At 40.3% G+C, this 11,784-nt stretch overlaps 1 protein-coding gene across 7 annotated transcripts in view; it reads left to right on the top strand.

Annotated features, from left to right (window-relative positions):
• The first annotated feature begins 256 nt into the window (after nt 1-256).
• Nucleotides 257-11,784, top strand: part of APC (APC regulator of WNT signaling pathway) — a 150,173-nt gene continuing 138,645 nt past the window's right edge. For 5 of the 7 annotated variants that reach the window (XM_033178923.1, XM_033178922.1, XM_033178916.1 and 2 more), the window contains exon 1: nt 258-640. In XM_033178923.1, coding sequence (XP_033034814.1) covers nt 476-640 — 165 coding nt within the window. In that variant the 5' untranslated portion in view covers nt 258-475. Of the gene's footprint in view, nt 641-11,784 lie in introns of all 7 variants that reach the window. The other 2 variants (XM_033178919.1, XM_033178920.1) reach the window with 1 other exon arrangement.

Below are 11,784 nucleotides of genomic sequence, written 5' to 3'. Positions count from 1 at the left end.
TAGTGAGCACTCGACAGATGTCTGCAGAATAATAACGGACTAGTGTGTGCAGAAGGATCTATTAACTGGGCTGCAGCACAATTCAGACAAGGACAGTAGGTACGGCGACTGAGACTCGGCTGCCTAGGCAGCAATGGCTCACGGGACAGAACCGCCAAGCAGTGCCCCGCAAGCGGCGCGCAGCACCCATTGCGCCTGCGCATAACAGGCTGTAGTCCCTGGGCTGTGGAAAGCCAGCACCACCTCTCACGCATGCGCAGGGTATTCTTCCCACCTCCCACAAGATGGCGGAGGGCAAGTAGCAAGGGGGCGGGGTGTGGCCGCCGGAAGCCTGGCCGCTGCTGGGGGGGACCTGCGGGCTAAGGTCCGGGAGCAGCGGACCGAGGTTGGCTCGATGCTGTTCCCGGGAACCGTTGTTGGCTGTTGGTGAGGAAGGTGAAGAACGCAGTTGCCTTCTCGGGCCCCAGCGCTCCCTATGTACGCCTCCCTGGGCTCGGGTCCGGTCGGTGCTTTGCCGGTTTCTGTACCACCCTCAACTCTCCGGTGCTGGAGCACCGACGGCAGCAGGAGCTGCGTCCGGCAGGAGACGAAAAGCCCAGGCGGCGCTCGTACTTCTGGGAACTGGGCGAGCGTCTGGCAGGTGAGTGAGGCTGCAAGCATTGACGTCTCCTCCCCCGGCAAAGCTTCCTCGGCTTTGCCCCGCTGCTGCTCAGGACCCTACGGTGCTCGGCCCGACTCTGTGGCTCTCTTCTCTCCACGTCCCACCCTCTCCCCTCCCCGCACTCCCCATTCAGGCCTCCAGTTGGCCCCTGGCTTTGCAGGTCCTCCATTCTCACGCAGTGGAAGGGGCTCGCGACGCCCGCCGTCCTCCACCTTTCCTGGCTGTTGCTGGAGCTTCGCCTCTGCAAGCGGTGCCCAGTTCGCGTTAGGTGGGTGGGTCGTCCGCCCCTCCCATTTTAGTCGCTTCCCCATCTTCCTCGATTCGACCCTCTTGCTTCCTCTAAAAGTTTTAAACTCTCTGCCTGGGAAAATACCCGATAGCCCGGCATGTGGAGTTACAAAGAAAGGGCTGTTATCCAAAGGCCAGTGAATTTTGTTCACTTTGATTAGAGAATCAAGTCCCCAGGAGCCTTCGATGGTTTAGGTCAGAGTCTGACCCCTTGACCCTCGGAGTAGAGGAATGGTGCCTGTGTTGACAAATGATTGTTCATCTAAATCATTCATTTTTTTCGGCTGTAGGAAATCTTTGGCCTCTGAACCTTTGAGGTGGGGGCGTGGGCTTTCTAGATCTAGTGAAAGAATTGGGAAGTGTTATATTCGTTTTAAAAAAGAAGACTTTATGCAGGACATGTAAGACATCACTTAATGGTACAAGCAAGGATAAATGATTTATTCTTTTATTCAGTGTTAGCTTAAATTGCCCACTGACGTTTTAGAATTCCATGTTGTACAAGCCCTTTGTTTCTATTTAGACAGGACTAAAATGGAGAAAAGCTTTTTAAGTTCAAAACTTCTTAAATTGCTTGTATTCTCGATTGCTGTTACTGCTTAACACTCCTTAGGAGTACTTGACATTTTCCATATAATTTAGACTTGTGCTAGTCTTAGTACTCCCTCCTTTATTTATGGAGCAAGGGTAGTCAGAATTACTAGTGTAAAAGACTGTCCTAAATAACGTGGTACCTTGCCAGAGTTTGAAGTGCAAAATGTGGGATCAAAGCGGTAGCGGAGGAAGTTGCCATGGCTAATTTTTCCATCTTTCCCTGGATGGAAGGGTTGGATAATGTGTCAAGAGCCCCAGAATTGTAGAAGTGAGATTAAAAATATAAATGATAGCTTGCCCTTTGAGATTGCTAATGGGTGGACCTTTTTATTAACATTAAATTGAGCAACATCGTTTTCTTGAAGTTATGCTAGTTGTTCTCCAAAGTTATAAGCACAAACTATGCCTGCTGTATTAGAATTGTATGCTAAAAGTTTTTAACGTGTGAGTTATAAATAGCCTGACAGATTTGTTTACTTTTCATTCTGTCTCATAACACATAATCTGTTTTTCCCTTTGCTGTGGACTTTTGACCTATTAATGCATTTTTAAATTTTAGAGATAGAATTGTTCAGCTTAAAACAAGGAGGAATATTTTTATGTTTTATTCTTGTATGGGCTAGTTGATTCGTTGCTAGCCTTCACTTTTCTAGAACCAGAGCCTGTGTGTTTTTAGAGCTGGTTGTCTCTGAATTCTCTCCATACAGTTTGAAGGGACCATAGCAAAGTCGGGGTTTCTGAGCCCCAGTCAGTGGCTTACTGCTTCTGGCAAAATGATTTGAAGCTCTGTATCAAAAAACATCTGACCTCAAACTCTAAAACCTTTGACTTTGGCAGGGTGTGGTGGCTCATGCCTGTAATTCCAGCACTTTGGGAGAGGCCAAAGCGGATGGATCGCATGAGTCCAGGAGTTTGAGACCAGCCTAGGCAACATGGAGAAACCTCATCTGTACAAAAAAAAAAAAAAATACAAAAATAAGTCAGGCATGGTGGTGCATGCCTGTGATTCCAGCTACTTGGGAGGCTGAGGCAGGAGGATTGTTCGAGCCCGAGATGTGGAGGTTGCAGTGAGCCAAGATCGTGCCATTGCACTCCAGTCTGGGTGACAGCGAGACCCTGTCTCCGAACAAACCAACCAACCCTCTCACTCTTCCACTCTTACGGAATTTGGTATTTTTTCCTTTCTCTCTCACTTTCTCTTTATGAACCTTCTTTGTCTCCCTGTTCATCCAACCCATTACCCTAGTGCTGATTTCATTTGCCTCCCTGTGTAACCAGGATCCTATGATCATCAGCTTTTACTAAGCTCCTATTGGTGGCCTAGAATGCTTCACTTTCTGTAGACGTACCTTTCCAGTGCCCAATCCTAAATAAGCCTCACTAGCTTTATCAGTTTGACACCTGAAATTCTGAGGGACATCAGAGACAGCTGTATGAGGATATTGGTCAGTTTTTATGCCAATTGGTGCTCTCTGCTGGGTCTCTAGTGTTGTGTTCCTTTTCTTCTCATTTCCTAAGGTTTTTATAGCAAATAACTTGATCTCTTCCTTTACTGAGAAAAATCTCAACCATCTGAGGTATACTTCCACTTTACTTTTTTCATCTCAATGTCATCTCTTTATTTACATATATCTCAGAGGAAGAAATGACCTTCCTTCTTTTCAAGAGTAACCCCCTCCCTCCAAACGTGTCCATGATTACCCTTTCCCATCTTTCTTTCTCTAGAAACTGTCCGTTTTCATTTCCTATCCACCTTCTTCAGCCTCTCCCTCTCTAGTCTACATAGATGCTTGTATCTTCTGCCATATAAGTATGTATGCTGTTCAACTCTAGGAGGACATTCTAAAGCTTGAGTCTGCTATGCCACTCTATTTCTGTTCTTTTCTTTAAAGACTCATTCTTTCATCCCAGGAAGCTGTTATAGTAGGAAGAACATTGACTTTTGAGCAAGATAGAGCTTTTGATCTTGGTTTTTGAAGTCTTTTAAAACCACTTTAGTAGCTATGTGACTGTGGGTATATTACTATTCAGATTTCATTCTGTATCTATAAAATATGTTATACTTATCTCACAGGGTGGTAGTTGAAGAAATTAACACATGTTAAATGTCCATCCAAGTGTTTGGTACATTGTAGAGTTCTTACTAAATGCTTCTATCCTTTGCACTCGGACTGCCTTTACCATTTCACCACTGAAACAACTATTTTATAAGTTATCTGTGACCTCTCAATCGCCAAATCCAATGATATTTCCTCTGTCGTCCTTGGTTTCCTTAGACCCAGGAGTCCCCAACCCCCGGGCTGCAGACAGTTATCCGTCCTTGGCTTGTTTGGTGTTAGGAACTGGGCAGCATAGCAGGAGGTGAGCAGCAGGCGAGCAAGCATTACTGCCTGAGCTCCACCTCCTGGCAGATCAGTGGCAGCATTAGTTTCTTATAGGAACGCCAACCTTGTTGTGAACTGCACGTGCAAGGGGTTTGATTGCATGTTCTTTATGAGAATCTAATGCCTGATCATCTGAGGTGGAACAGTTTCATCCTGAAACCATCCCCCACCCAACTCCTGCCCCGTGAAAAATTGTCTTCCACAAAACCAGTCCCTGGTGCCAAAAAGGTTGAGGACTGCTGCCTTAGATCAGTTGTGAAATGTACTGTCTTCTATCACACCACTGCATTCCAGCCTGGGTGACAGAATGAGACTCCATCTCAAAAAAAAAAAAAAAAAAAAAAAAAAATATATATATATATATATATAATGCATTCCAGCCTGGGTGACAGAATGAGACTCCATCTCAAAAAAAAAATATATATATATATATATATATAAGCATTCCAGCCTGGGTGACAGAATGAGACTCCATCTCAAAAAAAAAAAAAAAAAAAAAAAATATATATATATATATATAATGCATTCCAGCCTTGGTGACAGAATGAGACTCCGTCTCAAAAAAAAAAAGAAATATGTATACGTGTGTGTGTGTATATATATATATATAAATATGCTGTCTTCTGTAGTCATAAAATGATCTAAATTTCTTGGCTTTTCTGCATTATACTTCCTGATTCTCTATTTCTCAGGAAGTTTCTTCACATTTTCCTTATATCAGTTAGCCTGCAAATGGGGTTTAAAAATGAAAGATATCTCACACCTGTAATCCCAGCAGTTCTGGGAGGCCGACATGGGAGGATTGCTTGAGGGGCGGAGTTCAAGGCTGCAGTGAGCTATGATTGGGCCACTGCACTTCAGTCTGGGTGACAGAGCAAGACTGCATCTCTTTGGCTGATGTCATTGCCAAGTACATAGATAGAAGTGGCTTGAAGAGTGCTTTGTCATATCATCGGGGCTAAGGTCTCGTTTATCTGCTGTTCTCTCAATATTGTCCTCCTGTTTGGGCTTTAGGCTTCCCTTCCAATGAAAAGAAAAAAAAAAATTGCCACTAGTGATGTGCATATTATAGCCCCTTCATTTATTTCCAAAGGGAAGAGAGAAGGCCACTTCTCCTAGCCTTTTCCCAACAATCCTAAGCTCTAGTTTGATTAAACAAACATAGATCATGCTGCCAAACCTGTAACAATATCTTTGTCCAGAGGGATGGAATTATCCTAAGTGGCCTAGTCAGTGGAGTAAATCTTATCTGAAAATGAAGACTGCAACACAATACGGGGAAGGAAGAATGGATCCTGGGGAAGTAACCAGTGTCCTCAAGGTTCCATATGCTTTTCACTGTGTTCTCTTGGTGATCATATCCTTTATGATATAAACCATCACTTCTGTGGGGCTGTTTCTCGGTTCTGTAACTCCCCACTTCCACTTCCTCCTATATATGTCTATCTCATATATACTACCATGAGTTTAACTCATACTAAACTGAGTCAGTTTGATTTCTTCACCAAACCTCACCTAGTGTGTTTATATGTGCACATATATGTTTTGTTGTTTGTGAGAGCGACGGGGTTTCACTCTTGTCACCCAGACTGGCATGTAGTGGCGTAATCACGGCTCACTGTACCCTAGACCTCTCAGACTCAAGCAGTACATTTAAGCATATCTGTTGGAGCTACTGTGAGAAAAGGTATATTGTATGTAACAACTATTGAAATAGAGTTGTGGTTCCCCTTGGGGATGGGAGATGTGTGGAAATACTATATGAGGACATTTTTGGTTGTCACAGTGACTGTGAGGTACTACTCATAATTACTGAGTAGAGGCCAGATACACTAAGTGTCCTGTGATGTTTGGAAATGGTCCTACAAAACAGAATTGTGCCTTCAAAAATACCAGTAGTGCCCCTCCACGTGTATACACTGAAATTAGCAAATGCTTTGCCTTTTGAAAGAATTCAGAGATTCATCTATATTCTTACATTGCAAGTGACAGAAAGCATAAAACTGGCTTAAACAAAATAAGGGACTGAGTAGATCTTCTAGTAAACTTCAGCTAAGGCTTCATCCAGTGGCTCACATGAAAACATCAAGGACTTGATTTCTCTTATTTATTCTCCATTATTCCCCATGATTTGGTTTCATTCTTGGGCTAGCTTATCTTATGGTGGTAAATTACTGCAGTACTTTCAGACTTCATATCCTCATTTCACATACAGTAAAATGAAAAATATTTTGTATTTGATTTTACAAGTATATTTAGTATCACCACTTCTGAAACCTTCCCTAAACATCTACCCCTAAAAAGTTTATTAGCTCCTCTGTCATGCTTCAGCTTTACAATCTATATGCCTCTATTATATATCACTCTATGGGTATTATTTTTCTGTCCTATGCATTACTCTACCTTATCTTAATTATTATATTCTTAATGTCTAAATATCTGGAATACTGCCTGGCATAGTAGTGTACAATAACTGTTTATGGAGTTAATGAATGATTTTGTGCCTAATACAGAAAGGAAGAAACAGGTATATATAAAACAACTACTGAAATAGAGCTGTGGTTCCCCTGGGGGATGGGAGATGTTTGGAAATTTAAGAATGCCTCATTCCTTCATCAGTTATTTTTGAATCCTGAATTATATACCTTGTACTGCTACCACTAAAGCATGTATATGATACTCTTGCAATTATTATAGTACAGTATGAATTCATTTGAAAGTGCTACTGAATTTTACTTGTGTTTTTGTCATTTTCTCAACAAAACCAAAACCAATTATTAGTTGAACAAATATTTTTGAAGGCCTGCTGTAGGCAGACAGTGTGGCAACATTGGGTGGGAACAAAACAGAGCCTGTGTTATCTGAGCTTAAATTTCAGTGGGGGACATAGTAAATATTATATATGTACACATACACAAACACAAATAACATCAGGTAGTATATAGGCCTTGAAATAGAATAAAATAGGTTCAGGGGACAGGGAATACTACTTTAGTTTGGTAAGGGAAGGGCTTTTTGAGAAGCCCTTTGTGCTAAGAGACCTGAGTGTTCATGAGTGAGGTGGCCTGTACCATTCTTGTCAAGATGTGAAATAAAATAAAATGAGGTGCCCATCATTTTTGGTTCTGGAAGAGTTTGTGTATAGTTGGAATGAATTCTTCCTTAAATATTTGTTATAACATGTCAGAGAAACCATCTGGGCTGGGAGTTTTCTTTGTGGAAAGGTTTTTTACAATTTGGTATTTATTTGTACATATTTATGGGGTACATGTGATATTTTGATACATGCATAAAATGTGTAATGATCATGTTGGGGTATTTAGAGTACCTGTCACTTTGAGCATTTATCATTTCTTTCTGTTGGGAAGAAAGGTTTTTAATTATTAATTCAGTGTATTGTTTTTAAGCCTATTCAAGTATTCTATCTTGTGATTATTTTTGTAATTCTTTCCCTAAGAATTCTTGTATCTAAAATTTTAAATTTACTGGCGTGAAATTGTTTATAATAAATATTCTGTGGTCCTTTTAATGGCTGCAGGAAAAGATTCCCTTTTCATATCTGACGTAGGTTATTTGTACTTTTTCCTTTTCCTTTATTAGTTTCACCAGAGATCAGTAGTCTTTCCAAGGAACCATCAGTAGTCTTTCGAAAGAACTATTTTGAATTTTGCTAGTCTGTTGTATGTTTATTTTCTATTGCGTTAATTTCTGCTCCTTATTTCCTTCCCTCCTACTTTTTGGGATTCTTTTGTGAAGTTCTTTAATTTTCAGCATTTCTTCTTTTTAAATATATTCATAAAGGTAAACATTTCCCTCTAAGCACCATTTTAGCTAGTTCTATTACTAGTTTTGATACGTAGTATTTTTCGGTACATAGTATTTTTATAATTCACTTAAAATGTTTTCAGATTTCTATTATGATTTGTACCTTGACTTTTGGATTATTTGGAAGTATTATATTTTTATTTCTAAACATATGGAGATTTTCTAGTTATTTTATTTGTTTTTAATTTGTAAAAGTACTGTGTAATCCAACAACATACTCTGTTTCAAAGGCCTATTATTTCAGACTTAAAATTTGAGATCCGTATATGGCCCAGTATATTGTCTTTTTTTTTTTTTCCCTCTCCATTTATTGAGTGCAGTTCTCTGTATTTTTTTATTAGGTCATATTTGTTAATCCTGCATTTCAGATCTTAAGTATCGTGAGTGATCTTTTGTTTGTTCATCAGTTACTAAAAACGTATGTTAGGATACTCCATTATGATTGTGAATTTGAGTATTTCCCTCGTAGTTCTCTAATATTTTATAAATTTGAGGCTATGCTATTGGATGCATCGAAATGTGTAATAGCTATATCTTCTCAGTGACTCAACATTATCACGTTTTCCTCTTTTATTCTGGTAGTACTTTCACATTAAAGTCTAGTTTGGGATGAATATAACAGCACTAGCTTTCTCTTTATTATTGTTTGATTTTCTTTTACTAGTTATTTTAGAAATTGCTGTCTTATAAAATCTAATGTTAATCAATACCTTTATCCTTTTCTCAGATAATGTACTTTAATTCGACTTGCAGCCCTCCTCATATAGTTATTTTTGTTTGTTTGTTTGTTTTTGTTATTGTTTTGAGACGGTCTCGCTGTGTTGCTCAGGCTGGAGTGCAGTAGCGTGATCTTGGCTCACTGCAACCTCTGCCTCCCAAGTTAAAGCAATTCTCACGCCTCAGCCTCCTGAGTAGCTGGGATTACGGGCATGTGCCACCATGCCTGGCTAATTTTTTTGTACTTTGAGTAGATATGGGGTTTCACCATCTTGTCTAGGCTGGTCTCAAAGTCCCAGCCTCCCAGAATGCTAGGATTACAGGTGTGAGCCACCATGCCCAGCCACTACTCATACAGTTTTGTTGTGCATTTTAATTCATTCTTACTTTTTCTCTTTCTTCCTCATTATTGTTGTTGTTACTGTTTATACTGCCAATATTTTATTTAAGTTAATGCATGTCTTTATCATCTTTTTACTTTTCCTATGGTCTTGCATTTAATATTGCTTTCTTTGATTTTGAAGGATCTGAAACATACCCTTTAGAATTTCCTTTAGTTGGCTTGAAAATGTCTTTAATTTGTCTCATTCTTAAAGGATATTTTTGCTAGGTACAGAATTCTAGGTTAGCAGTTACTCTATTTTAGCACATTGAGTAACATTGGTGGTTACTTTATTTCGGCACATTTCATTGTTGTTGAGACCTCAGCTCTTTGTGTTTTACCTTTTAAGATAATATGATTTTGTTTGGCTGCTTTTAAGATTTTTATGTTTGGCTTTGGCTTTCTGTTTTACTATGCTGTGATTAGGCATTCTTTGGGCTGTGTGAATATGTGGATTGGTGTCTTATGAGTCCTTCAGTCCTGGAAATTTCTTAGCCATTATTTTTTCAAATATAGTCTGCTTCATATTCTCTCTCCTGTAATTTTGGGACTAGTTTAGTATGTTAGACCTTCTTATCTTGTCTCTTACCTTTTTTCTTTTCCTTTTTTTTTTTTTTTTTTTTTTGCTTCTTTTTGACCAAAGGCGTTGTTGTGGATGTGGTTCACCTGTGCCTAATCCGTTATCAGCTCATCCAGTAAATACCTAATTTAGGTTATTTTATTTTTTAGTATAGAATTTTTGTTTGGTTCTTTTCAAATCTATATCACTTTTTATAGTTTTCAATTTTAAGCAAAAATATTTAAGTGTGGCCTTTATCCCCTTGAATGTAGTGAGCATAGTTATTTTTCAGTTTGTGTCTGATAATTCCAATGTTGGGAAGTCTCTATGAAGCTGATTCAGTTGTGTTGTAGAAATAAATTGATGTATATAATATAAGGTGAAGTTAATATTTCTCTAAAGAAGATTTTCATTTGCTATCACCAAGTGCCTGGGGGTGTGAGAACATCTTAATCAAATTTCAAATCTTTAACTTTCCTGGGCCACCTAGATGACTTGAAACTGACTTCAGTCCATGGTTTCCTTCTGGTTCCTTCTTTCCTTCTAGGGTGCAGCCATTTAGAGTCTCAGCCCAAAGCCAATGCTGTTTTCACTGCAGTCCTTACCCTTGGTGGGTCTCAGACTCTGACTTTGGTCTCCTGTGCCTGCAATGCAGGCAACAGACAACAAAGCCCAGCCTCTTAAATGCTTCTTTGTTGGCAAACTCACAAAAAGCAAAAGTTGAGGTCACCTTTCTGGGTTCTGGACTTCTAGTGGATTTGAGCTCGTTATTCATTCCTCATTATTTTGGTGGTTATTTGGTGCTTTTAAGATCGTTTTACTATCTTATCTAGCTTTTTAAATTGTCTTTGTAAGGATACTTGGTCTGAATAACCTGGTCTGCTGTTTCTACAAGTGTAAGTCCAAATACTTCTTTGACTAACTTGTTCAGGAAGACTTGAAATTTCTACATTAGCCATTCCTTTGTGTTAGGGCTCCTTTGATGGTACAAATGAGATACCTGGAAAAGGTAGACTTTAAGCTATGGTTGCCTTTTAATTCTTTTTTTTTTTTTTTTGAGGCGGAGTCTCGCTCTGTCGCGCCGACTGGAGTGCAGTGGCCGGATCTCAGCTCACTGCAAGCTCCGCCTCCTGGGTTTACGCCATTCTCCTGCCTCAGCCTCCCTAGTAGCTGGGACTACAGGCGCCCGCCACCTCGCCTGGCTAGTTTTTGTATTTTTAGTAGAGACAGGGTTTCACCGTGTTAGCCAGGATGGTCTCGATCTCCTGACCTCGTGATCCGCCCGTCTCGGCCTCCCAAAGTGCTGGGATTACAGGCTTGAGCCACCGCGCCCGGCCGCCTTTTAATTCTTTAAAAGTTAGTTAGGTTAGTTCCTAGTACTTTGCAAAGCCCTGAGGGAAGGAGACAGGTTATTTTGTATGACCGGAAAAGCAAAAAATACTTGTATGTAAGTAGTGCCTTAGAGTAGGAATTATGTAAGCAAATAGAACGTAATGTGAACATTTTTGAAGTGATGCTGTATGGAAAATGTATTAAGCTGAGGAGGGACTGCAGATAAATTTTTCTTTTAGTATTTTTGTTGGAAATGGGTTCATTTTCTTTATTTCCTTCTTTCCTTCTTCTTTCTTTTGACAGAGTCTCACTCTGTCAACCAGGCTGGAGTGCAGTGGCACGATCTTGGCTCACTGCGATCTCTGCTTCCTAGGTTCAAGCAGTTCTCCTGCCTCAGCCCTCTGAGTAGCTGGGATTACAGGTGTGCACCACCATGCCCGGCTAATTTTTTTTTTTTTTTTTGAATTTTTAGTAGAGGTGGGGTTTTACCATGTTGGCCAGGCTTGTCTCGAACTACTGACCTCAAATGATCTACCCACCTTGGCCTCCCAGAGTGCTGGGTTTACAGGTGTGAGCCACTGCGCCCAGCCTCATTTTCAATAATAATTTTTTTGTTTGTTTGTTTTTTGAGACAGAGTCTAACTCTGTTGCCCAGGTTGGAGTGGCGTGATCTCCACTCACTGCAAGCTCCGTCTCCCGGGTTCAAGTGATGCTCCTGCCTCAGCCTCCTGAGTCGCTGGGACTACACGTAGGTGCCATCACACCCAGCTAATTTTTGTATTTTTAGTAGAGATGGAGTTTCAATATGTTGGCTGGGCTGGTCTTGAACTCCTGAATTCCTGACCTCAGGTGATCCTCCCACCTCGGCCTCCTAAAGTTCTGGGATTACAGGTGTAAGCCACTGTACCTGGCCAATTTTCAATAATAATTCTGACAAATCTATGCCATGTAGGTGTCATGATGTTTATTTTTAATTTAAACTTTTTTTTACATCTCAAGGACAAAATACGATTTTAAAAATCTTACCCACATCTATTTAAAA

The sequence above is a fragment of the Trachypithecus francoisi genome, unplaced genomic scaffold, assembly GCF_009764315.1.
Source record: "Trachypithecus francoisi isolate TF-2019V2 unplaced genomic scaffold, Tfra_2.0 Lachesis_group2, whole genome shotgun sequence".
Classification (NCBI taxonomy): domain Eukaryota; kingdom Metazoa; phylum Chordata; class Mammalia; order Primates; family Cercopithecidae; genus Trachypithecus; species Trachypithecus francoisi.
This window is presented reverse-complemented; position numbering and strand designations above follow the sequence as displayed.